Source organism: Callithrix jacchus, chromosome 16, assembly GCF_049354715.1.
Source record: "Callithrix jacchus isolate 240 chromosome 16, calJac240_pri, whole genome shotgun sequence".
Taxonomy (NCBI): Eukaryota; Metazoa; Chordata; class Mammalia; order Primates; family Cebidae; genus Callithrix; species Callithrix jacchus.
In genome coordinates this window covers 62,822,595-62,850,289 of record NC_133517.1, presented here as the reverse complement: position 1 = coordinate 62,850,289, position 27,695 = coordinate 62,822,595, and the positions used below count along the sequence as shown (strand labels likewise).

General features: G+C 42.4%; 1 protein-coding gene across 8 annotated transcripts in view; it reads right to left on the bottom strand.

The window, feature by feature from the left end:
• The window catches only part of ZFAT (zinc finger and AT-hook domain containing), a 220,046-nt gene that overhangs the window by 26,171 nt on the left and 166,180 nt on the right, over positions 1–27,695 (bottom strand). For 7 of the 8 annotated variants that reach the window (XR_013528095.1, XR_013528094.1, XM_035277375.3 and 4 more), the window contains 3 exons: positions 16,196–16,314; positions 6,611–6,737; positions 3,368–3,498 (listed from right to left, as the gene is read on the bottom strand). Coding sequence is in view for 6 of the 8 variants with exons in the window: in XM_035277375.3 (XP_035133266.1) it covers positions 3,368–3,498; positions 6,611–6,737; positions 16,196–16,314 (377 nt within the window). In the remaining 2 variants the exon portion in view is untranslated. The remainder of the gene's footprint in view (positions 1–3,367; positions 3,499–6,610; positions 6,738–16,195; positions 16,315–27,695) is intronic. The other variant, XM_078353139.1, reaches the window with a different exon arrangement.

Here is a 27,695-nt window from a genome sequence, read left to right as displayed (position 1 = left end):
AAAGAGAGAAAGTGACAAGAAGTCGTCGAGGACACATTTCTGCATCCAAAAGAGAATTTAAATGGTCTCAATTATGAGCAAAATCTTTTTTTTCCCTGTCTCTTTAAACAGCAAGAAGCAAACAGATTTTTCCCAGCTCTCTTCTCTCCAACACTGCCAGCCACCCATCAGCCCTGACATTACTTTCATCCCAGAAGCTGAAAACCCCAAAAGACTTGGGATTAATCACTTTCAGTTATTATTAATGGATTTTGACATGCAAGATTATTTTCAATTAACATTAACAAATCAAAAAATTACAAAGAGTGTATATCTATTTGTTTATATAAGAAATACATTTTGAAATTTTTAACCATCCAGGAGCAACTTATGTACAATGCAGAATTTGTTTTGTGTTTGGCCTTGTGGAAGATGTGCATAAAAGAGATATGAAAAGATCTCAACATATGCTATGGCATGTAACTTGAAACATTGTTCTGCAGCGCACATCACATACTTTATGAGTATAATGAGGAATGCTTACTTTTTTCTCTCTGACAATTCTGATTTATGGGATACAACTGAAGCATCAAAACCTCCAACACAGTCAATTCTATTTCATAACGTTTATTGAGCAGCTACTCTGTGTGATGTCTTGGGTTGGAGCAATAGAAAGCCCCCGACATCAAGGTGCCTCCCACAGGAGGAAATGGTGCACCAAGGTTCACATTTCACTGCTTCAGCACACTTGTTAAGCATATCTAATTTGTTAACCAAAAAACCCTAAACCAGAGTTTAATTAAAAGAAAAAGGTTGAAACCAACTTTTGTAATAAATACAGCTTGACTTCCATTTAAACTACAGGACAATGGAATTCACAGGGTGCCGTTTTACCTGGGAAAGGCTGGAACACCTCATTTCCTTTGCTATAGGAGTGGCGCTTGACATCTGTCCGCCCATCAGTCTGTCCACCCACTCTCCTCTCCAGCACTGTGAGCGAGGTGCGGGGCCAGGCAGACAAGATACAGCCAGGACTTGCACCTTCTTGGGTAACATTTCCAAATGTAGTTCCCCACGACTGTGTAAAAGAGCACCACTCTTTGCTGTGTTTGCAATAAGAAAGGAGCTCCCTGGAAGGGCAGCACTGTTTTCTGCTCCTGCAAACACATTGAGCTTGTCGACACTGGTCGTTCTGGATGCTTATCTGCCTCATCCCTTGTTGTGTTGTCAGTCTAATGCCTCAAAGCGTATCTAAGCTGTAACCTAAACCCTGCGACCTCATGTATCACTGCATTGCCTGTGAGGCTCAATAAATCATGTCCCCCAGCAGCAACAAATCCATCTAGTTCTTAGAAAGAAGATGCAAATCACAATCAGAGGCACCTTCCTGCACTCTCAAGAAGATTTCACGTGTATGAAACAACCGAAGTCCTCCTGATACCGCCCCAGAGAGACCCTTCCTGAAGTACCAGGTCCAGCTCGGGACTCCATATGTCGAGATGCAAATGAGGAGTTTCAGAAGAGATTTATAAGACAATCTGAAGATTGCAACCAAGTAAACACCAAGAAAAGCTAAAGAGGTACTTAGCCTGGATGAATCTTTTCTCAGCCAATACAGATACCAGGTTGCTACAGACGGAAACATCCTCTGCCCACTCTCCCAGCTCACACTGCAGAGGAGGGATTTCAGGACACGTGATCCAAACATTCATCAAGATATGCTAAGTCTTGTTCGTAGATCAGGAAACCCAAGAGTTGAACCAGAATGTGTGAATACCCCAAAGAATGGCTTGGCCTGAATTTCATGCTTTGCACTCGGTCCTCGGCACAGTCAGGGGACAGTTGTGGAGACAGCACTGGGATGTCCCCTCCTGGCTCATCAGGTCACCAGAGACACATCACTCAGGTGTCCCTATGTGAGCGCCTAATTAACAACATGGTGAAACCCCGTCTCTACTAAAAATACAAAAGTTAGCTGGGCATGGTGGTGCATGCCTGTAGTCCCAGCTACTCGGGAGGCTGAGGCAGGAGAATTGCCTGAACCCAGGAGGTAGAGGTTGAGGTGAGCCGAGATGGCGCCATTGCACTCCATCCAGCCTGGGTAACAAGAGCAAAACTCCATCTCGAAGAAAAAAAAAAAAGAAATATCTTGTTTGTTAGTGCCAAGAAAAGCTAACTTCCTTCCTGAGTTAACTGTTCAATGTCTTTACTTTGTTTTCTGTTAAAAAAATTCAGCAGCAGATTTAGTCAATTTCAGGTAAGTCTAGTAATACACACCTCTTCCAGGTCTCTCCTCACATGTCAGAGAAATCTTCCCCAACAACCCTTTACAAAATCACCCAACCTACACTCCTGGACCCCACTCCTCTCCTGCTTCCCTTGCTTAACTTTTCTCCTGGCACTTGTTTACCATCTGACATCCTTTACGTCATACTAGTTTATTCGAGCTTTATCTTTTCCCCCCTGGAAAGTAATCACCATGATGGCAGACACTGGTTCTCTCCTAGACCCCAGCAACTAGAACCCTGCCTGACAATAGCAGGTGCTCAGTAAGTACCAAATGAATCAATACAAGGGGCTAACTGTGAGAAACCCTATGGTTTGCATTTCTACTTTCTCCGTGAACTTCAACTTTGATTTCAGATTATATATTTCCCTGGTTTTGATGCATTTACTGTTTTTGTTTTCTGCTTTTAAAGTATGTGTAAGCCAGCTAAAATCTTTTGTAAAATGAAGCGGGAGGTAGCAGATAGAGAGATAGGCATAAGCAGATAAAAACGATGACCTAATTATCAGACCCTTTGCATTTTAACAGATGGTAAAGTCTCCACTGAGGATAGAAAAGGAAATGAGCCAAGCAGATAAAGGATTAATTAAGTGAAGCAACCTTTACCCCAAAATTGATCATCTCTTCCAACCAGAGCAGTATCCTGTGTTGACTGGATCAGGGGTTTACTATTTAGGAAAGTCAGTCCACTAGGAAATCCTCCTGGCTTCTCTGGCTACCCCCATGCATCCTACTAGCTCAATTTACTGATGGGCCTTAGGCACTGAGGGTTGTTTTCACCAGAGATATGTCTCAGTGGTCCACAGCATGCTCATTTCACTCTGGGATTCTTTGAAAGAAAATGAATGAAGACGTTCCAGAATTTTTTCTTGTTAACTATACTATACGTCTCCCCCAAACACCTCCTGATACTGCCCCAGTATAGAGACAGAGCTACTGAAGCACTCCCATGAGATCAGAGGTAGAATAAGAAAAGGCATGAGACTAACCCATTTCATTCCAAGTTCAACCTCAGGTAGGTTAAAGACTTAGAAACACATGGAGGAGGAGGGAAATTGACTATAAAACAGGGACGAATACCTACGAAAGGAGGGTCCCTACCTGTTTAACCACAGTCACTGTCCCTGGTGCCATGGCAACCACTGAGGCAAGGGCAGTGGCGTCGTGGGTCTCAGCGCCCAGCTCAATGATCTGCTGCAGGATGTTCACGGCCGTGGGGTCCAGTCGGTCGCCTTAAGAGGAAGAAGCCAAGAGGACATCATTAAGGCCACTGGTGCTGCAGGACATGGAATGCAAAACCAGCTCCTCTGTTCTCCTGGGTGACGCCTTCTCCAGAGGATGCACTGGCTCTCTGTAATCTTGTTTTCTGCTTTTAAAGTATTTGTGTAGGCCAGCTAAAATCTTCTGTAAAATGAAGCAGGAGGTAGCAGATAAGAGAGATAGGCATAAGCAGATAAAAACGATGACCTAATTATCAGACACTTTGCATTTTAACAGATAGTAAAATCTCCACTGAGGATAGAAAACAGAAATAATCTGTCTGGTGCGTTAGAGTTTACAAAATATTTTCCATAAGAACATCTCAAAGCTCCAAGCAACCTTGTGAGGATGGGACATTGAGATGTTATTTTCATTTTATAGATTCCTCATGTGGGCCACTGGGTCAGATACACCACAAAGCCAGAACTCAAACCTACATGTTCCGAGTTCTAATGTGGGGACACAAGGTTGCCCTCAAAGTGGAACTCCTGAGGAGTGCCAGCCAGGCAGACTCAGTGAAAGTGTGTGCCAAGAAATTCCACAAGTTATAGGCGCAACATCCAAGGATGTCTCAATTATTCAACCAGTGGGCTTTAGAACTCCAAACCAATTGAAGCTGGAGGTTCTATTTTAATCATCTCTAAAGACTGGACTCTGCATCATCAGGGCAGCTATTTAGTATCCCCGCCTGCTCCCACCATCTGCCAGGCCATCTGCAGCCGTCCTGAGCACACCATGACCCTGATCATTAATTTACTAAAAGAGAAGTAACTGCTTGATCTCCACCTTAGCATAATATTATGCAGTCTCTGCCAACATTTTCATCCTCGGGGGCAGCTTTTTGTGGGCCATGTTCCAATGTAAGTCAATCAATAACAGATTAGAGAAAGGGGACTCAATGTGTCTCATGCAGAAGGTAGGACATGCCGGTGGCTGAGGCAGTGGCCGGCTATATTCACAATGCATCCCCCAGCACCCCCCAAACACATGCACCTTAGGGGAAATGGTGCAAACGTACTTTGCAACCAATCATTCTGAATGTGCAAGGTTCTAATTTCACTTCCATGGACTCCCTCAGTGACCATTTATCAAGCCCTGGGAACTATTGCTCCTGATGGGTATACAGACAAAGCCCTAACCCTTACCCCTCACCCCCCAACTCCTCCCAGGGCTCACAGGCTCCTGAGTCAGACTGTAAGCAAATCATGACAGTACCTGGCAGGTCCCATGTCAGGAGTGCAATTAGGCAACAGTGCAGGAAAGTGAGCGGGATTCTCAGGAGGTGACCTGCAGTCTGAGTACTGCAGACGAGGATGAATTTGGCAGAAAAAGGCTGTGAGAGCGAAGAAAGCAGGCTACACCCCAGGGAGCAATGGAGTGTGCGTTCTTTCTGAGAGCTGTAGATCTGGCCAAGGGCAGTATAGCCCAGGAGTGGGATGGCCAGAGACACAGACAAAGCCAGGCAGGAGCCAAAGAAGCTGTGCCTGGCCTTTTCAGCTGCACAGTTAACAGCTAGGAAGTGACACCATGGAGGGCCTGAGGAGAAGTGAGAGTGTGAGTGTGAGTGTGAGAGTGAGAGAGAGAGAGAGAGAGAGAGAGAGAGAGAGAGAGTGTGTGTGTGTGTGTGTGTGTGTGTGCTCATAGGGGATGCAGACAGACAGGCTGTATCTTGTAGGTCCTGAGTGATCATTGATGTCATTGGACATCACAGAAGAAAACTCAAGTTGTGACAAGACCTCAGTGTTGAAAGCCACATTTAACAGCCTGGGCCTCAACTCTCCCATCTGCAGAAGTGGAGGCGCCACCTCCTGCATTCTCTGCAGCCCCACAGGCAGTGAACACAGCCCTGCCAATTAATCTTCCCTAAACTGACTGGCCCACAGGAGTTTTCTGTGCAGCTTCCTTACAATCTGGAGTTTGGGGATTTCAGAGCTGGGCAAAAGTGGTGTCTTCCTAACTCCTATTTCCTATCACCATTTCATTTGACTTAATGCTTCCCCTTTAACCCAACCTGCCTGACCTCTGCCCTCCAAATATGTACAGGGCTGCAGTATGAGACATTAACTTGGGTTCTGTTCGTATTTTAAAAAGAGCATCAAGAAAAACTGTTTTCTAAGCATAATGCTTAGGCTGGTATGGTAGCTTCTTTTTCTCTTCTTTTATTCTTTTTCTTTTTCTTTTTTTCTTTTTTTTTTTGAGACAGAGTCTTGTTCCATTGCCCAGACTGGAGTGCAATGGCACAATCTCAGCTTACTGTAACCTCCACCTCCCAGGTTCAAGCAATTCTGCCTCAGCCTTCTGAGTAGCTGGGATTACAGGTGCATACTACCATACCTGGCTAATTTTTGTATTTTTAGTAGAGACGGGGTTTCACCATATTGGTCAGGCTGGTTTTGAACTTCTGACCTCACGATTCACCTGCCTCAATCTAACATTTGACAATCATGACATTTGATGTAAAAATCCTGATGGGCCTCTTGGGAAGGAGTGATTCTGGCCTTGCAGGTCTGCAAAGTGATTCCCTGCATGCCACAGTCTCTGCCACTCTCTACTACCCATTGAACCCACACCACCTCCTGCCACTGCCTGCCTGGTCCCTGTAGGCCCTGGAATAGATGTCCCTAAGAAAGCATGGAATGGGACAATGCCATGACAAGTTAGGAGACCTAAATTCCAGGACGAGCTCCCTCCAACACCCTAAAGTGGGTGACCCTCAGCCAATCACTAACAACCATTAACCATTAGTCAACATTAACAGTGAACAGCAACCTTCCGCCTCTATGAAGTGAGAAAAGTCAGATCTACTCCCCTCACAAGGCTGTTCTGAGAATTAAATGTGCTAAGATGTGGGGAAATCTTGTGGCCCTGTTCTAAGGCCTCCCCTCTGCTGTGGCTCTGCTCTAGAGCATTTCTGGAGGCAGAGATCTCTGGTGCCTGGTAATGGGACTGCTTCTACAGACTGAATGCTGGGCCAGGGATTCAGAAGCAGGTCACCTGATGGACACCATTCATCACAAATGCATTCATTTAGCTCGTCTAGGAAAGACAGCTGTGAGATGACAAAGGAAGACCAGGTACCCTCACCACTCTCAGAGGTGTATCTCAGGTCCTGGAGTGCGGCCACAGCTGCCTGTGTCCCCTGAATGTCTTCTTCCGCCTCTGTGATGTGGAGATACTGGGTGGAGGGCTCCTCAGGAGCTTCTGTTGCTGTCTAAATAAAAACATAACACCTAAGTCATCTCCTAAAAGATTGACTGTTGCCAAGAAGTTCCACGATAATGTATTAAGACAGAACAAATGCACACAAGAAAGCAATACATTGCGACATCTTGTTTACCTGGCAACCCTGATAAACCAGTTGCTCCCATAATTATACTTTCCAGAGAGAAAACTTATCTTTGTGAGGACCAAGACCTTTAAGAACCAGCTTTGGTAAAAAGCCCCTGCTGGACATTTGTGTGGTGAGAAACAGAGCATGTATGTTGTTCACAATTAGCTCAGATATTCTTGCATACACTCTTCTAATGGCTTCTCCATTTCCTCCCCAGGTGACCAATACTACCTCTAATCTGCACCTTACCCTGGGGACTGGTGCCATGTGGCCAATGGAGGAAGGGGCACAGCCACCGGGCAGCTGATGGTGGAAGGTTTAGGGGAGGTGATTACACAGAGGAAGGGACACAGCCACAGGGTAGCCATGGTGGACGGGGTAGGGCAGGTGATTACACAGAGGAAGAGGAGCAGCTGATGGTGGATGGGGTAAGGTGGGTAATTACAGAGGGGAAAGGATGCAGCCACGGGGCAGCTGATGGTGGACGGGGTAAGATGGATGATTACACAGAGGAAAGGATGCAGCCACGGGGCAGCTGATGGTGGACAGGGTAGGGCGGGTGATTTACACAGAGGAAGGGGCACAGCCACAGGGCAGCTGATGGTGGAAGCAAAAGGACCAGTGATGACACAGCATATGGAAAACACAGGTCCTGGCAGGGTAAGAGTTCAGCAAATCTTAGTTATGTGTGCCATTCTTATTCTTCCATGAAGGTAAGAAATAAAACAGACTACAAGAAATATATTTGCACAAAATCAGGATTTGTGAGAGGAGGAGGAGTTAAAGTGGCATTCACAGGTACCTCATGCTTCAAGGAGAGAAGAGGTGAAACAGAAACTTTACAGAACTACATGTTAATAAGTATCTCTTTCTGAACAGGATGGAGAGTGCAAGCAAAACTTTAACGCCAGATGCACGAATGTCACCAATGAAGAAAAACAAAACGAAGGACTTCTGACAGAATTTACAGGAGTCAAGTTATGCTCGATAAGCACAGATCAGTAAATTACATAGAGGTTCGGAATAGTATGTAATATTCCTTCACAGCCAACTGGCCAAGTCCACTTAGGTGTTTCCATCCCAACATATAGTAGACACCCCAAAAATATTAAATGAATGCATAAATGAACAAAAAAAGAACATTTTGTTCCCAGTACCATGAGGTAACAGATTGGCCAACAGTAGATTCAGGCAATGCCTTAGCTTGTGAGAGGACAGGATGTAGCCTGAAAGGTCTCTCCTCATTCTGGGGAAAGCATGTAGTAATTGCTGTCAGGAAGGGTGGTGCTCTTTGCAAGGCATTCCTGGGAGCCAGGTGACACACAGCTTCCTGGCTGCTCACCGTCTCATGTATGGAGTCAACTACCTGGCCTTATGTCAACTATTTCTGTTGGGTTACAGCTCTGCATGAGGTGCTAGAATCTGCTGGAAGCAAGGCCTTCAGGGGAGAGGGGCATTATTGAATGCATTTATAAAAGTACTGACTGACAAGATGGACTGAGTTTTACATTGGTAATTGACATTCGAATGTCTATTTTGTTAATGAAGAGTAAATTCTTCCAGTATGTATTAATACTTGAAACAGTAGATGATTGCTTTAGCATAGATGAAGATGGAAAAGTGACCATCATCAACATCCACAATAATCATAGCAGCTGCCCTTTTCTCAGGGCCTCCAGGGGACTGGTTCAGACCTCAGCATTTTACACGTGGTTTCTCTCAGTGCTTCTGAGCACTCGAGGATTATTAGCCTTCCGTACAGATGAGAACACTGAGCCATGACGGTTAAACAATGGCTTCAGGGCAAGCAGTTTATAGGTGACAGAGGGTTCAAAGGGCTCCAAACTTCTTACTTTAAAAAAAAAATTTAAACACAAAAAAGCAAAGCGACTGATCTAATAAACTTCCACGTATCCATTAACCAATTTCAGCAATGATCAATCATGGCCAGTCTTTCTTGGCCTATGTTCCCACGCACTCTGTGCCCTGCCCTCGGATTATTCTGAAGCAAATCTTGAAGTCATTATTTCCCCTATAAATATTTCACAGTGTATCTCTAAAACATAAACCTCGCCCAAAAGAGAACTACAGTGCTCCTGTCACACTTAAAAACTTCACAATAAATCCTTAATATCATCAATGGTCTAGACAATGCTTGAATTTCCCCAATTATCTCATATTTTAGGTTTGTTCAAATCAAATCTAAACAACGCGCACACATTAGAACTGATTAATATGTCTCATAAGACTTAAAACCCATAAGCTCTTCCTCCATTTCTGGCATTTTTCCCCTTGTAGTTTGTTTGCTGAAGACAGCAGGGTGTTTGCCTTACACAGCTGTCAGCAAGCTAACTTTCACTGATTGCCTCCCCATGGAACTGACCAGCATTCCTCCGTCCACAGTGTTTTCCGTAAACTGGTCACTGGATATAAATAATAAAGCTTAATTAAATTCAGGTTTCCTTTTTGCTAAGCGTGCTTCATGAGTTACACTGGGCAGTTCTTTCAGGAGACACGGGTTGGATGGTGGTCTCTTTAATGTAGTATCAGCAGTAACTGATGATCCATGACAGAATTAGAAGGTTGCAACATGGTAATATTCTCATTTTTCATGTGTTAGTTGAAATAGTTTGAAAGAAAAACCTTCCCCTCATCAAATGTTTGGTCGTGTTTACATAGGGTTGGTTTATTTATTTATTTATTTTAAAGGTATTATAGGGCTGGCTCGGTGTGGTGGTTCACGCTTGTATTCCCAATATTTTGGGAAGCCAGGGTGGGAAGATCATTTAAGGCCAGGAGTTTAAGACCAGCCTAGGAAACAAAAAAAAATCTTGTCTCTATTTTTAAAAATTTCAAAAAATTAGCCAGGCATAGTGGTGCCTGCCTATAGTCCCGTCTACTTGAAAGATAGTAGACAGGACTACTGTCTCCTGAGGTAAAAGAACTGCTTGAGCCCAGGAGTTCGAGGTTGCAGTAGGCTATGAAGGGAGGCTCCACAGCTTGCCAGGCTGGGTAGCTGGACCCTAGCTGTCAAAAAAATTAAAAAATAAAGGTAGGACAATTGTTTAATTCTTGGTCTTAATTTACCAGTTTTTTTTTAATTGTACTTTAGGTTCTGGGGCACATGTGCAGATGACGCAGGACTGTTGCATAGGTATACACTTGGCAATGCGGTTTGCTGCCTCCATCCCCCATCACCTACATCTGGCATTTCTCCCCATGTTACCCCTCCCTGACCTCCTCACCCCCTCTCCCGCTGTCCCTCCCTTGGGCCCCCACAACAGACTCCAGTGTGTGATGCTCCCCTCCTTGTGTCCATGTGTTCTCATTGTTTGACACCCGCCTATGAGTGAGAACATGTGGTGTTTGATTTTCTGTTCTTGTGTCAGTTTGCTGAGAATGATGGTTTGCAGATTCATACACGTCCCTACAAAGGACATGAACTCATTGTTTTTTACAGCTGCATAGTATTCCATGGTGTATATGTGCCACATTTTCCCCGTCCAGTCTATCATCGATGGGCATTTGGGTTGGTTCCAGGTCTTCGCTATTGTAAACAGTGCCTCTATGAACATATGTGTGCTTGTGTCTTTATAACAGAATGATTTATAATCCTTTGGATATATACCCAGTAATGGGATTGCTGGGTCAAATGGAATTTCTATTTCTAGGTCCTTGAAGAAGCGCCACACTGTCTTCCACAATGGCTGAACTAGTTTACACTCCCACCAGCAGGGTTAAGAGTGTTCCTATTTCTCCACATCCTCTCCAGCATCTGTTGTCTCCAGATTTTTTAATGATCGTCATTCTGACTGGAGTGAGGTGGTATCTTAATGTGGTTTTGATTTACATTTCTCTAATTATCAGTGATGATGAGCATTTTTTCGTATGTTTTTTGGCCTCATGTATGTCTTCTTTTGAGTGTTTATTCATTTCCTTCTCCCACTTTTGGATGGGTTTGTTTTCTTTCTTGGATTCTGGATATTAGCGCTTTGTCAGATGGGTAGATTGCAAAAACTTTTTCCCATTCTGTTGGTTGCCAGTTCACTATAATGATTGTTTCCTTTGCTGTACAGAAGCTCCGGAGTTTAATTAGGTCCCATTTGTCTATTCCGGCTTTTGTTGCCAATGCTTCTGGTGTTTTAGTCATGAAGTCCTTGCCTATGCCGATGTCCTTCAAAATGAAGAGCTGTTTCTCTAACATTAGACAAAGGTGACTGAGTTGTTTTTCCCAAATATCATTATAAACTTACAGAATGAAATATATTTTGTGCTTCACTGTCATTATTGAACACTAGGAACAGCCCGAGAATCACAATATCATCCCTCCTCCCAACAACAGAATACATGAAAACTGCAGCTTTTGCAGTTTGCTTCGCCCTTAGGTTACATCCTAATCAAATAACTCTTTTGAAGTCTCTTGAAATTGTTCCTCTCTATATAGTTATGTCACCAATTTGATATACAGTTAGAATCATTTATTTTACTCACAATGTTTAAGACTTGCTTTTAATTGTTTTTATTATTATATAAAATACTTTTACAATATTTTATATAATCAGAGTCGAATCTACACAGCAGGGTATGTTGAGCAGTTAGGCAGAGAACAAGAATAGGGATATCCCTTCCATCTTGTTCTGTGCCTCCTTTCCCCAAATAAAATGACCCCATTTCTAATTTTTTGTACCTACTTTACTTTGAAATAATTTTAGCCTTACACAAGAGTTTCCAAGTCGTAAAGAGCTGCAACAGAGAGTTCCTGCAGACCCTTTACCCAACCTCCCCTAATCTTAGCATCTTTTGTGATCATGGCCCAATCATCAAAACAAGAAATTAACATTGGGACACTATTACTAATTAAACAATAGGCTTTATCCAGATTCCTCCAGTTTTCTCATCAGTGTCCTTCTCTGTTCCAGGATTCAATCCTGCATGGCGCAGCGCATTTAGCCATCATGCCTCCACTGTCTCCTCCTGTCCGTGAACATTCCTCAGACTTTCCTTATCTTTCATGACCTTGACACTTTTGAGGAGTACAGATGAGGTATTAGACCTCACATTAATTTGGATTTGTCTGATGGTTTCTGATAATTAGACTGAGGTTGAAGATTTTAGTTAAGAATACCATGATATGAAGTGTCTTCTCATCTAATAACATTGTATCAGGCGTTGCATCAGGTGACACGTGATGTCAGCATGCTTCATTACTGATGATGCCAACCTCTATCATTTGGAGAAGGTGATGCCTCCACTGTAAAGTTCTTATTTTTGCCTTTTGTAATTCACAAATATTTGGAAGGAGATACTTAGAGTTTATGTGAATATCCCATTTCTACTTAAACTTTTCCCTACTAACTTTAGCATTCCTTAATGGATCTCACCTGCTCTGACTGTTCCTGTGGTATTGTAATAGGATTTTTCTATTTCCTTCATTCCTTCTACATTTATTAATCATTATTTTTTAATCATTATTTATTGGGGGAAAAGCACAATTCCTTTTCCCACATTTATTTATTCGATCATTTACATCAGTATGGACACATATTTATTTTATACTTGGAGCTGTAACTTGAAGTATAAAATACTGGATTTGGATCTGATCCAATATTATCATTTATTTTGATTCTCACATTCTTCCAGCTTTAGCCATTGGGAGCTCAATCAGGTTTGTCTCCTATGTTCTTCTGACATATATGCCCTCATCTGTATTTTATTAATTGACTGATTAATTGCACATGTCATTACTTTCTAGCACCACAAAATGCTTCAGGATCATCGCACACATTTTCTTCCTCAGCCCTGGAATCAACCACTTTTTAAAGGGACACAGGTTCCTTTAATTAAAGAATGCTATTAGAAACAAAAATGTGGGCATTAGGTGTGCTCACTGTTACCAGGGTGTAACTGCTTCTAGGCCCTTTTAGTACAAAAAGCTAGGAAATGCATTTAGCACACTAACCATTTATAACACATATAATTTTTTTTTTAAACATGAGTCCAACGTGATAACCTCTGACTCCAGTTCAGCGATATGAGGTTCCTTCTGGCTGTGCCCCTATGCTTACTTGGAACTTCTTCCTCCAACAGCGAGAAATCTGGCTTCTGTTATCTACAGTATATTTACTTACTTATTCATTCACACTATACACACAAAGTGGTTTCAGAATCAGGAACCCATACCGCTGTGAGCAACACATTTACTAACTAGATCACAGCACTTACCTACGGTTCTTTTTGTCTTTAGCCTCAGAGTGTCTGGTAAAAACACTGTTCTCTAAAGTTACTGAGTTCAGCTCCTTTCTTCCCCAACCCCTTCACTGTAAATATGTCATTCATCTGTAACACGGTTGGTTAGACTCATTTGCCATACATACTCTTCTTTCAAGTTTTAAATTTATCCTTCAACTTTAAATATATAAACAAAGCACACATGCACATACTTTTCTTCACTGCTTTTTTTCACATAACATTTGCAGTGTAATTGTGCCATTACATACTCACTGAACCTCTAGTTAATAAACACTGAGCTGTTTCCAGGCACATGCTATTAACAATGTGCTGCAATGACCACCCTTATGCAGATACTTTTTCTCATTTTTCCTAATGAAACTTTGGAATGGTTGCCTAACAGTGGGATTATTTTGTTAATGGATAAAGAAATGTATATGTAATTTTGTTACATATCGCTAGTCCCTTCATAGGGCTGGGCCATTTTACATTCCTACCAGCAACTTATGAGAGCAGTTTTCCCCACAGCCTTTCGAGCAGAAATATAAAACTTTTGGATTTCTGTCAAGCTAGAAGGTGAGAAAGTCCATTCCAGGCTAATTTTAATGAACATTTATTTCCTTATGTGAGGGCTGATCATGTTTTCAGATCTTCAAAGTCATTTACATTTCCTTTTCCCTGAACCTTTCTTATCTCTCGCCCATTTTTCTAATGGGTTGTTGAGCTTTCTCATCACTATTTTTTATAGGCCTTTTATAAAAATATTAATTTTTTCTATGATATGACTGAAAATGTTTTTATCATTTATCTTTTTATTTGTTTATGAGTTCTTTTCCATAGGACTTTTAAAGTTTTTCTATGCAGTCAATTTTTAAAAAATCTTTTTCCTTATTGAGTCTGGATTTTGAATTATAGTTACAAAGGTTCTCCACATTCTCAGTTTATAGATGAATTCACTTTTGTTTTCTTCTAGTATTTGTAAAATATCACTGTTTTTACATTTAAATATCTGATCCTTTTGAAATTTATGTCATATAACTTTATATAAGTTGTAATAAACAGATTCAATTTTATCTTTTTTCACATAGCTATTTAGTGATCCTATGTCATTTATCAAAAAGCTCACCTTTCTCCTACCAACGGGAGACACGATCTTTATCATATACTAAATGTCCATACATCATTGGGTCTATTCTAAATTTTCTGTTCTGTTTCATTAGATCATCTATTCATGCACACTGTCTTAGTTACAGAGATTTCCTAATATGTGTTAATATCTGGTAGGATTCTCCTCTTACGGTTGTTATTCCCAAGGATTTCCTAGCTGATTGTACTTAGTCTTCCAAATGAACTTTAGAAATCAACTTGATTAGCTCCAGAAAAAAAATCTAATGGTATTCAGATTATATGTAGTATTTAATAGATCATATTACACTGATAAAATATTGTGTAAATTACCTTCAGGGGAATTAACATCTTTATGATATTGAGTATTCCCAGGTTTATGTCTCTTTCAGGAGTGTTTATAAGTTTCCCATATTTATATTTTGGACATTTTTTATAAAATTTATGCCTAGATTTATCTTGGTTTTGTTTCCTGTATCAAATAGGGATTTTGTTTCCACTGTAACTGATTTATATATGTATATATGTGTGCATACATTAGCATATACATATTCTTATATATACACATACGTGTATACACAATTACATGTATATATATCTATGCTACTAACTGTTGTATGTTGACCTTTTAATCTGCTGCTTCTTTTTGTATTAGCTTTTCATTCACTCTTTTGGATGTTCTGAAAATATCTTGCTATTATATGCATATAAAGATACTTTTATTTCTTTCCTTTAAGTTCTAGTCTCCATCTGCTTTGCCTGGTCTAGCCACACTGATTGATGCCTTCACATGCTGTCAAAGAACAGCAGAGCCACCGGGCACCTTTGCCTGCTTCTGACTTTAGTGCAAACACTCCAGTGTTTCCCAATGAAGTAAGATGCTGGTAAGAAATGGGTGACACAATTTTTTTCATTGGGTGACACAATTTTTTTTTCATCTTAAGGATACATTCATCAAATTCTATTTATTCTTTTTCCTCAGTGAACACTGAATTTTGTCAGATGCCTTTTCTACATCTATGAAGGTGACTGTTTCATGTTATAATGGACTATGTTAACATGTTATCTTCCACTGAGACCACCTTTCCCTTGCATTCCAGAATAATCCCCACACTGTCATGAAGTATTATTTTTTTAAGTGTTGTGGATTCTGTTTAAAAGCCTTCTCCTAACGTCTGGATGCTCTGTAAAGTCCTTAGATAAACTGAGGGTGATTTTTACCCCCAGGAAACACTGAACACTGGCAATGTAATGGAGACATTTTTGGACATCTCAACAGGGGATGGGGTTGGCAGAGGGGTGATGCTATAGTAACGAGTGAGAAGAGGCCAGAATCGCAGCTAAACAGCCTGTAGGGCACAGGACAGTCCTCTACAACAAAGTATGGTCCAGACCAAAATGTCGACAGCACTGAGTATGAGAAACCCTGTTTTAGGTAATTGCAATTAGTCTGGGGAGGTGATACCTAGTATCTGAAAAGAGAGATGGCCATTGGCTCTTGTATTAAAGATGTGTTTTCAGCCAGGTGACTGGTTCCAACTCCTGAGGAAAAACAATAAAGATGGCAGATAGTAGCATGAACCCTCCACAGAAGGAGAGCAAGATCTGGAATCAGGAAATGGAGCTTTTTCCAATTCTCTCAGTGAGGATGGCAATACAATAGAATCCCTGCCTTCCATTCTTTCAGATGCAACACCTGAAACTGGGGATTTGTGAATCATGTAAGTAAAAGTGTCCAGGAGGCCAATACAAACTTTCCCAAAAGAGTCTAATTCAACCCAGCACAAGAACTCACGGGCATGGCCCAGACCTTACCCAGTTACACCCCTCAGACATGAGACATAATGTGAAAATGTTTCAGAAGTTTCCCAACCAGAAAATCCAATGTTCTGAGGAATGACTGTCTGTACCCAGTATTTGGGCTTGCCTGGCTTGTCATTTGTTTTAGAAATGTCAAGATTAATACCATACTTAAAAAAAATTACCTCCCACTTGGGGTCTCCATCAATTTCCACCACCTTCAAGCCATGTTTGTTCTTCAAGTGCCTATTGAACTCCCATTTGGTGCCGTATACAAAGCTGCAAACAGGACACTTCAAACCACCTGAAAGCACAGACAGAGGTTTAAAAAAAAGTGTTCATAATACATTAAAATGCAACAGTTCCTCCTTTGGTCCAAATATCTCAAATCTAGTAAGCATTATTTTGTCTCCAGCACTTACATTCAAGCCAAGCTTACCTTAGTATTAGAACACAATAGCCACAGTGTGTGTTTTTCAAGGCAGAGGTTTTAAACCTTAATGTACTTTTTTATTTGTTGAATAAGCTTTTGCAAACATCCTAATATGTGCCTAACAGTTTAAATGCCAGAGAGAACTAAGATGAGTAATATAATTCCCTTTGCCAGTGGGTAAGTGGCTTAAATCATTCTCTCATTTTTTTCACTGGTAAATAACAAATAATTTAGAACACAAAAACAACAGAAGTGGAGTGTCTGCTTTTCTTAATCTCCTTTGTCCCAAAACACTAAGATCAGGAGCCAGATTCTCAGTCTCCTTCATGTCAGAAGCTAAGTCACTGGCATAAATTCCCATGCAAATTTCCCAATAAAGAATAAATTAAAAAGCTGGTCACATCCTGAAATGTCATTATTTATTGAACTGATTAAATTTTGCACATATTCCAGGAAGTATTTAGATGCTTTAATTAAGAGAATGTACAACTCTAGGTTTAAAAAAACCCAAACTGGAGGGTCACACAAAAGAATTATCTTTCTACAATTATATCAGAAGCAGCAACTAAACTGTAGCCTGGACAAAAGTCTCTTTGAACAAATTCTGCCTTTCAGAAGCAAACTCCACCCTTGGGAGACTAAGGGTAGTTCTGGGGCCAGGCTTCTAGTCTACTGGTCTGAGCCAGGCTGACTGCTGTCACCACCAGGCCTCCGCCCTGAGCTGGGCCAGGGAAATGAGCCCTCTCACCAACATCCCAGCACCACAGCTACCTGGTACTATTCCAGCAGGTCGCTCTCTAGTTGCAAGCTCTGGCCTCCCATCCTCCTCTGCCATGTCTTCTCTGTGGCCCGCATGGTCTCTCCTTTATGCCAGTGCTTCCACAGCCATCCTGGAATCTCAGATCTCCCGGACAACAAAATCCCCAACATTCACCTTGTCAGAGGGCACACTCCTTCCCTCTCCATCTTTGACCACACTCTCCGCTAAGTCCTCTCAGGTGGAGGCTGCTCATGCTCTTAAGCCCCAAGTAATGAGGAGGCCAGGCCTGGGCAGGGCAGCAACAGCACCTCTATGGTAGAATAGGACCATTTCCCTCTCCTGTCCCTCCTACCCACAGTGTCAGACCGGTCCATCAGACAGTTTGGCACCTGACCCTCTTCACTTAAATACTGTAATGTCCTTCAATTATAAGGCCAAGAACCTTCCCTACCATTTCACCATCTATGGAGTTTCACTCAGTCATCCATATGATTATTCAGCACCACCCGTGGGGCTAAAGCCAAGCATTCCACTCTGATGACTATTGGTCCTCTGGCCCTCTCTTATTTTCACTACCATTATTCTTCCATTTCTGGAGGATCTCCGGTTTGCATACTCTCCCATTTTATCTCAACCCACCCCAAACTCTGCCCCTCTCTCCAGAAAGCATACTCCAGAGCCCAAAAAGTAACAACTTTCATTGACAAAGCCCTCCATGTCCTCAGCCACTTCTTTCTCTCAAATCTGTTTGGCAAATCCACAGCCCAGCACTGATCCAAGCCCCAGTCCTCCTTGCTCTGACCCTGGGATGCTGAGGCAAAGCACAAAGCCGTATGTGTTCTTATGGCCACACTTCCAACTCAAGTATTCCCTAGTCAGCTCTGTCCAATCATCCAGAAGAGGAGCTGCAATTCTCCATCCCATCCATCTCATGAAGTCCCCTATATTATTGTCGACTTCCTCTTTCAATCACAGCCTCAGTTCTTGTCTCCTGCTTCATAATGAAAATATCAGGTAAGAACTTTCCCGACCTTCCTGGACTATAACATTCTGTCCTTCTACACCTCCCTATATTGACCTGATGCCAGCTGTGGGTGAGAGTTCCCCTCTGCCTTCCAAGGCCCCTTTCCCCTCGTTCTACAGTACCGATCCTCAGCCCTGTTAGGCTCAATGCCCCTTTCTACAACAAGCCGTTTAAGATTCCTCCATCATCCTGAAGTTTTTTCAAAGCCCCTCAAGTTTTGAAACCTTGCATGGGTGCAAGTACCACTCCACTAAACACCCTGTTCCTCCGGCCTCCATGATCACACATGTTTCTGCTTTCCCTGTCCCATGGCTGAGCCTCCTCCTCTGTCCTGTGTCCCCTAGGTGGGCTATCCAGACATTCTTCAGGCTCTTCCTCCTGCCCAGGACACATATTATCTACAAAATGATGACCGTGCTATTTTTGTACCTCCAGCCCAGACTCCCATCCTGAGCTCCAGCCTGGGATGCCTCCCTGCAGGTAGACAGGACTGTGCATCCTGGTGCCTCCCACGCCTCCTGGCCGGGCCACTATAGGCTTCTGCACAGATGGGAGAAACCAGCTCCTAACTGCCCTCCTAGAGCCACTGTCTGTTCTCCACTGCTGGTCTGCTTCCCACCAAGCACTCAACATGGTCTTTTGAAAACACAGACTAGATCCCGGTGTCAGAGGTATACACCCTTCCAGTGGTCTTCTGTCTCACCTACAATACAATCCTGACTTCTCCCTGTGGCTTGCGGGTCCTGCCTCCCTCTTTCTCTTCCTCATTCTCTCCCTTTTCTGTCTTTTGCATTGACCAAGTTCATTCCCTTACTGGGACACCTGCTGTGAATCCTGGTTCACAAAAGCTTCCCCAAGGTCTCTATTTGACCTTCTCATCCTCTTTAAGCATCACCTGTTCAGAAAGGCCCTCCTGGGGGACTCCTAGCCCCATCAAACATACAGAGCCATCAAAACTCCCTAACGGATTTCCCTACTGGCATCAAATTGTCAGTCTGACATTGTATTATTATCTTTCCTAAACATCTTCATTGTACTTTCTCCCTTCTGAAGTGGCACCTTTTTAGAGTGTGGACTTGAGGGGCATCATCCACTTACTCACTGTTCAAGTCCCAGCAACTAGCATCTAGCTTCCCCTCAATCGTCACATCTTGCCTCACTGACTCTGAGTCTTGGCGAATCCTCTTCTTTCTTTAGCTCCTTCTCCAACCACCCCCTGCTCTCCTTGGACTTCTGCACCTTCCCTCTGTGCATCTGTCCCCTCAGCAAGCATGGTCAGTGTTATCCAAGGGATTGCCTGGGTGCTGCCCTATCTTCTCCTTTCCTTCATAGCCAGGACTCTGTGGAGTCTCCACTTCCAAGAACTCACCAGAAAGAGTTGCTGTGAGTGATGCCTGAGGTAGATAACAGGCTGGGATGCAAGTGAAGGAAGCCAGCATTCACATCTCTTCCATCTTTCAATTTTTATTCTGTGGGAGAGTAACTGCCCTATTCAAAATAGTTACTCAAATTAAGACTACAAATCTAAAATAGAAAAATAAAATGAAGTCATCACTTCCTTGTCTCTCTTCATTACTTAGGCCAGTGGTTCTAAACTATGGGTGATTTTCCTCCCACATAGGCAATGTATGGAGGAACTTCCAGTTTCAAAACTGGGGGGTGCCCAGGACATCCAGTGGGTAGAGGCCAGGGACGCTGCTAAACACCTTACAACACACAGGACAGCCCCCAAAACAAACACTGGCCTGGCCCTGATTGTGAGCAGTGCTCAGTGCTGAGGTTGAGAAGCCCTGCCTCACACCATAGCATGCTGCTTCCTGTGCTCAGTCCTCTCCTGGCATTCCACATGTCAAGATCAGCTAATATCCTCAATCCAATGAATACTCTTCACTCTATCTTATCACTAGTACCACCAACAACACTACTAATAACAATAACAACGTAGGTTTTCCACTAACTGGGCAGTTATCATGCATCAGGCACCTCTACATCAAGTTGTGGTTTCTACCTGATAGCCCAATGACACAGGCACACTTAGCTTGTTTTATACAGAGGCTTGGGATGGTGAAGTAACCCTTCTGAGGTCACACTGCAAAACTAAGAGCTGAATCTAAATCTAACTCACATTGTTAACCCCAGGCTCTGCTACTGTCCCCTGTAACTTCTGTGCATTATATGACAATGCTGACCACATTCTCCACTCAAGATCTAGTCTTCTGGGGCTTCTGTGATACCACTCACTCCTGGTTCTTCTACCAAGCACCTTTCCAACTCAAACACCTGTACAGCCTCCTCATCCTGTATGTGGAGTCCTAAAGCCTCACAAACACTCAGTCCCCTCTCTATCTCCAATATGCAGGTTCAGTGATGTCCCAAAGTATCTCACCTCCCCAATATATATGTGAGCTGAATGAACCACTAACTTGCTTACACTTAGGGAGAGAAAGAGCTGAGCTGGCCACTCAGTGTATTTTGGGCTGCCATGTTTCTATATTGCTCATTGGGGTACCTGGGAAGAAATAGAGGAATTCTGTCCCGATATCAAGGTTATCTGGACAAATTTTACCAGATAAACATCATGGGGATGTGGCCCACATTTAATTATCTCCCAGATGCAGTTTTGATACACTCCATCTCCAAATTAATTCCATGTCAGTGGAATCAAGAAGGAACACTGTTCTATTATTGGGGTTCTTTTCTATCAGCTGAGGTGGTGGGTGATTTTCCAAACAATCACGTTCATAGAGGCCAACCTGCAGCCACCACATAGCCCTCGTACCTTTGCTCACTGCTTCCCGGCCCCACCCCTGGTGGAGACAGAGGAGGGAACAGAGGCAGGAGGCGGCCGCTGTCAGCAGAAAGACTGGCCACGAACACCAAATTCTTAAATTCTAGAATATTCTGCAGAGAAGACAGCTCAGATGAGTGTTTGTTTTCCAAAACTCGTAAATATTGTGTTCTTTTTTCAGGGAAAGCTTCTTTCTTGCCCAGAGGATAAAGTTCATTTTTAACTTCCTTTGCTTTTTTAAAATCACATAAAATGATGTCTTTACTTCAACCATCTTTCAAAAACCTTGCAGGGTGTGAGGACCTCTCCTTTTTTTTTTTTTTTTTTTTTTTTTGGCACTAAACTGATGCTGCTTCTCCTATAAAGACTTAATATGTAATGATGAGCAAAGGCAAACTTCTGAAGGTTAAACTTAGGCTTAAAAATGAAATTAAAGATTCCTTCTGGGGTACTCATTAGTGGAAACTAATTCAGAGAGGAAAACATTCTTATATTATGTTTAAATTAAACTTAATGTGATAATGCCCCTACATTAATTAAAACTTCAGCCTTTGCCACGGTGACTTTAATTAAAGAACAACAAATGAAAATATGTAATCTAGAATGAACGTATAACTATGGCAGTTAATTGACATCAAAGCTGAGAGAAACTAATTTCTATGTGAATTCATTAAATTCTTAGGCAAGGTACACTGAAGGTCAACGGAAGACTTGGTGAATTGACTCATGTCACTGATATTAAGTGCACATCATAAAAACTACGAGTCCTCAAATCACAGTTTCTGCAGATGGACTGATTAACCAGGTAAAAATACAGCATTTCAGGAGCAATTTAAAAAGCTGATCACGGAATCCTTTGCTCTTTTTGTAATGCAATATATTCAGGAGGAGTTTCAGGCATTCAAATATCTCTGCTCCTTTGTGGTGCTTGACGTTATTGAAAATTCAATTTCATTTTCAATAGTATAACTCCCAGAATGGCATGTAACGCTGGGTTAGGCAGTCACAAGACCTGAATCTGGCACTTGCTCAGGTGAGCCAACGCTTCCTTAAACTCTCGGGTCTTGGTTTTCTCTTCTACTAAGGTGAAAATGCTGAAATGCATGTTCTTTTTTTGAGATGAGCCACTGCGCTAAAGTTCACATTCTTAAAAAGTGCACTGAGTGCAGTAGGCAGAATAATGAGCCCCTAAAGACAGCCACACCCTAATCCCCAGATCGTGTGAATATGTTACCTTACATGGCAAAAAGGATGCGATTCAGTTAAGAATCTCAAGAGGGGAGACCATTCTGGTTTATGCGAGTGGGCCTAATGCTATCACAGGGGTCATTATAAGGAGAGGGTACAGAGATGCAGTCTGAGAAGCTCCACTGGCCATTTCTGGCTTTGAAGATGGAGGAAGGGGCCACAAGGCAAGGAATGTAGGCAACCTCTAGAGGCCAGAAAAGGCAAGGAAAGGGATTCTCTCCTAGAGTCTCCAGAAGGAATACTAATTTGTTACCACTTTGATTTTAACTTGGTGAGACTCATTTTGGACTTCTGACCTTCAGAACTAAGATAATAAATCTGTGTTGTTTTAAACCACCAAAAAGTGTGTGGTGACTTGTTACAGCAGCTACAGGCAACTAAACACAGGCACTGAAGGATACAGATACGGATACGGATAAGGACAAGGAACAAAAGCAGCTAAATTATCTGAGGAAAGTGGATATGGAACAATTTCATTATACAGATTAACAAGTAAAATATGGACTAGAACTTTGCTGACATTTTCACTTCCTATTGTCTTTTAACTCAGAGTCTGTCCTAGGGCCCAGCCAGAGCCCCAGTTCAGTGCTAGGAAATGCTTAAGGGTAGAAATTCACTGGAAGTCACATGCAAGCACTGAGGTGGAGGGTTCCTGGTGACATGGCACACAATATTAGATCCTACCTGGGACTATCTGAATCCTATTTCAAATCCCAGCCCCTCTTCCCACAGAGCAAAAGGGAAAATGCAGCAGTGGAAACAAAGTGCATTTTATTGTTAGCCAGGCTGATGTACCAAATCCCAATGAGAAACACTTGGTAGACAGAGCATAAGTGAGATCTTCCCATTCACCCCCTCCCTCACATTTGGTCCCAAATCTTGGGATCTGAGATACTCTGGATAACCAAAGGGAAAGGCTTGGAAAGAGATCCCAGGGTCAGTCTTGGGTCAGATGAGCAACTAACCTTGGGGACAAAGAAGTAAGAGAAAATAAACAGTACCCATGTGTGTGATTTTTCTACAAACTATTATATGACCACCAGCAAATGTGACCCAGTCGCTTAAGAGATGACCATGCCTTGTCCTTCTCCTCCCCTTTCTCTTCCTCCTCTCTAATAAGTGCAAACATCTACAAACATTAAGGGACATTTAACATGAGAGTAACAAGATACAGACACTGAATCAGGAGACTGGGTTTGGCTTGGCCACTTGCTCGCTGGGTGTGACCTGAAGTCAGTCATAAGCACTCCCTTCATTTCCTCATTTTACAATAGGAATGATTATGCCAATCTCACAGGGCCACTGTGAGAGATAAATTAACATATAACAATCAATAACACAGCATTATATCACGTCACTGGAAGCATGTGCCAGTAACTCATTGAATCTGGGCCCTAATAAAAACAATTGGAAAATTAAAATGTCTAAAAATCAAATACATCACTTATGGGTTACCTCACAGTTTCTAGATTTCCTACTAAGCTATTTTCCCTGAATCTGGTGTAAAACACCAATATACGAATATACATCCAAAGAACACATGCATTCATATTTATATTTTTCTAATATAGCACTTCAAAGTAACATAAAGATTCTAGCAGATGCCAAATACTAAGACTTCTTCTCCTTGACACTTCTGCTCTCACTGCTTTTTCTCGTTCCAGTTACCCACCCTTACACTTCAATAACTCTCTAAAACTAGAGGACACAGAAGGGGCACAGCCACCTGGGTGAAGCAGCTAACTCTGGTCCTGTGAGCTCCAGGGCATAGCTGAAAGGGATGCAGTCCTTCTGCTACAATTAGAACACAGAGCTTTGGAGGGAGCTGCCTAGCCTTCGTCCCCAACCTGGGCAGGAATAACAATACCACCAATGATTGCCTTGCTTGACACCAAGTCCCAGCACCTAGCGTGGTGCCAGGTACACTGTAGGCGCTTGAGAGATGCGTGCTCAAAGTAGAAATATATGGATAAATGTAATCGTGGATTTCAGCCATTCATCAAGCACTTACTGTTGGCACTCTCTGGGAATCTTACAGCATGATATCAAATCTTTGCAACTGCTATGGAGGCAGGTATGAGCCTTCCTCTTTGGAGGTATATAAAGCAAGATTCAGAGAGGTCAAGCACCTGGTCAAAGGCCCACAGTGATCAAAAATCCCGGCCCAGGTCCATCTGACTCCCAAGCCTGTTCTCATTCCAGTAACCCAGAGAGACTTGAGGAAGGGCTTGGAAGCCACTGGAAAGCCTGCTAAGCCCCATCTTCACCCTGCTATATGCTCTAGGAGTGAGCAAAAGATTCGTAAAGCTTAGCACCAAAGTATCTGAGCCTCTCACAGCCTGTGATTTACTAAACCAGTTCTTGAGCTAGCTTAATCAGGCATATTTTAAGGGAAGGAAAGGGGCAGGCCCACTGAAGCAATACAAGTATTTTTTCCTTAAACAGCATGAAATATGCATTTGTGTGAGAGAATGCCTCAAATCCATATTAATGAATAAATAATGGCTAAGAGGAACCAAAGCATCAGATGCACATAAATACAAGCCAGGAGTACAATATTTACATAGTTCTCAGTAGTAGCTTAATTACTACAAAGTATTAGAGTTCTGAGGGATCAGTGCATCCAGAAGGACCCTGGTGGCAGAGACCTGCCAATGTCACCCAGGGCCCTCTGGATGAGAGGTACGTGGGAGCCAAGATATTAGCTCGTAAGCCAAATGTGCACACATCCTCCAGTTCCATATTCAGTGACATCATGTTAGCAGCTTAAAATTGGCCATTGTAGAAGAATTTACACTACAGGAATTGGCAGATACTATAAGTCAGGTTGCCCTCCCTCCTACTTGGGGAGAGCCTAAGCAGCCACCCTTCCCAGCAAGCTTTGGAAGCACATTGTAAACCACCCAACTCCACAGAGAATGTCATATAGAACCCACAAAGAACAGAAGTATCTAACGTGGGAACTCTCAGCTCCTTTGAGACTATCTTCCTGGCCTCCTCTGCAGCACTGTGCGTGAAACCCCTCCCTGGAATCCCAGAATCCCTGTGGCAAGGCAGGCAAGAGGGTGTTTTAGCAATCAATAGCTTTGCACATGTCACAGTGTGCCGCTCTGCAACACAGCTGACACACAAGTAATCCCTGCACGTGGCGTAAGGAGACTCTAAAATCATTTTGAGAAAAATACATGTTATTCATGTTCTTTATGATGTTATTTTAAGACATCTTTCTTTATATTGAAACATGAAATTATGAAGTCTCATGAAAATATTTCTGGGGGAGTGAGTAGAACAACAGATGGTCCTCCATATCAATGGATTCAACCAACTACAGATTGAAAATATTCAGGAAAAATAAATAAAAATAACAATACAAAAATAAAAAACAATACAAATTGAAAACCAAAGTGCAATAACTATTCACATGCCATTGACATTGTATTATTTATTATAAGTAATCTGGAGACGACTTGAAGTACACAGGAGGATGTGTGTAGGCGATATGCAAACACCACGCCACTTTATATAACGGACTTGAGCCATCTGTGGATTGCGGTATCTGCGGAGGGTCCTGGAACCAGCCCCCCATGGATGCCTAGGAACAACTGTGGATCTCTCTCTCTCTCTCTCTTGCTCTGTGTGTGTGTGTGTGTGTGTGTGTGTGTGTGTGTGTGTGTGTGTTTATCTCTGAAAGAAGAACCAAAAGCACCCCTGCAAAGATAAAATATAAACCCCGCTCCTGTCAGGGAATGCCAATTGATTACAGAGAGTCTCGGAAAGTTAAATGGAAACTTAGGGCATGCAACAGTTCAACCTCAGCACATTTTTTGCAAAGCAATGATGAAAGTTTGGAAGCACAGGGCAATGATAGTATCATCAGTCAGATCTTCACGCCTGTCCCAGCAGACACAGTAAATATCTATTTCCTGGGAATCCAACCCAAGAGTGTGCAGGATATGAAAAAGAATCCCTAACCTGCAACTCCAGTTATTTACTGGGGCTGTAAGCCAATCTATTCTCTCCTCTGTGATTCCTGGACATAGGGCACTAGGGTGGGTCATTAAAAATAATGCAATTGCTCCACAAGTCTTAGATATGTTCAGAAAAAAATACTCAAAAGCGAGGACTGAACGTGTACTGCATGCACGTATTTTTTCATTTAATCCTCTTCACCATCGTGGAAGATGGCTGCTGTGAACTCCACTCTAGAGGGAAGGGCCTAAGAGGGAGAGCTTGGGTAACACATCCAAGATGGTGGAGCTGAAAAGGAAGAATGCAGATTGGAGCCAGGGCCCTCCCCGCTGCACATCCTGCTCTCTGGCTCCATAAAACTGCCATTAAGAAAGCAAAGGCACATGCTCACCATTACCCCAGATGGATGGCTTTAAAATTATCCTGAGTTTTCTGTGCTGTTCATCTATTTCCGTGCATCAGGCCTGTCACTGAAAGTGCTGAGGGATATAGTCAATTCATTTGTTTTACATTAAGATGCATTTCATGGCTATTACAGAGAGCGAAGCGTCACGCTGAATCAAAACTCCAAGCATCCCCAGCTGCAGCAGTCTACAATTCCACATCTCTGTTTACTGGGGGCAGATTTCTAAATCTGTCTTCAGCTTCAAATAGTCACAGGACTTAGGAAAGAGAAGCAGCTAACTGTGTGCTGCAATCATTTTTTAGCTGAATTATTGAAGTGCAGATATAAATACAACAGAATTCCTCCGTATGGTAACAGCACATGAGCTAAGCCCTCTCAAGTGGAAATATGTGAATATTTACTGAAAAAACAAAACCCCACACAATTTTAATAATTTAAAATGAAAAGAGGTTTTCATCAACTCTCATTAGTTTAAATGTTCTAGAATGTCTTTTTTTCTTTTCAGGATGAATATGTAAGAAGCGTGCTCAATAAATATTTTTAGATACTCCAAAAAAGTCCACACATAAATATGCTTATAATAGCTTTAGAAAGAAAAATCTAAAAACTCCACAATGTTCAATAACGGAATTGTTAAAGTATTTCCATCCAACATTGAATTACAAAAAAGTCCTCAGAACTCACAACTAGGAAGACAATCTATCAAAGAAAAGCACACTGCTCCGGCGAAGGTGAAGTAAAGAAAGACAACGGTGAACTTTCCTCTACGTGAACTGTATGCACGGACAAAGAACGGAAGGGAATACTGGCAAGTGAGCACTGTTGGGGGCAGGAGAGTTTGCGGGTGAATTTTCACTTCTGTCATTTTAGACCTCCATTAAGGTTGTTTTCATACTAACCAGGCAAGAAGTAACGCTGACAAACAATGATAGGGACAATGAAGACAACAATTATGACGATGAAGAGTGAACGTCACCGGGAGGTTTACGCATCAGAACCGAACTGCAGGATGTCAGCTGCTCTTCTCAACAGGGGATGTGGCCCAGAAGGAAGAGGG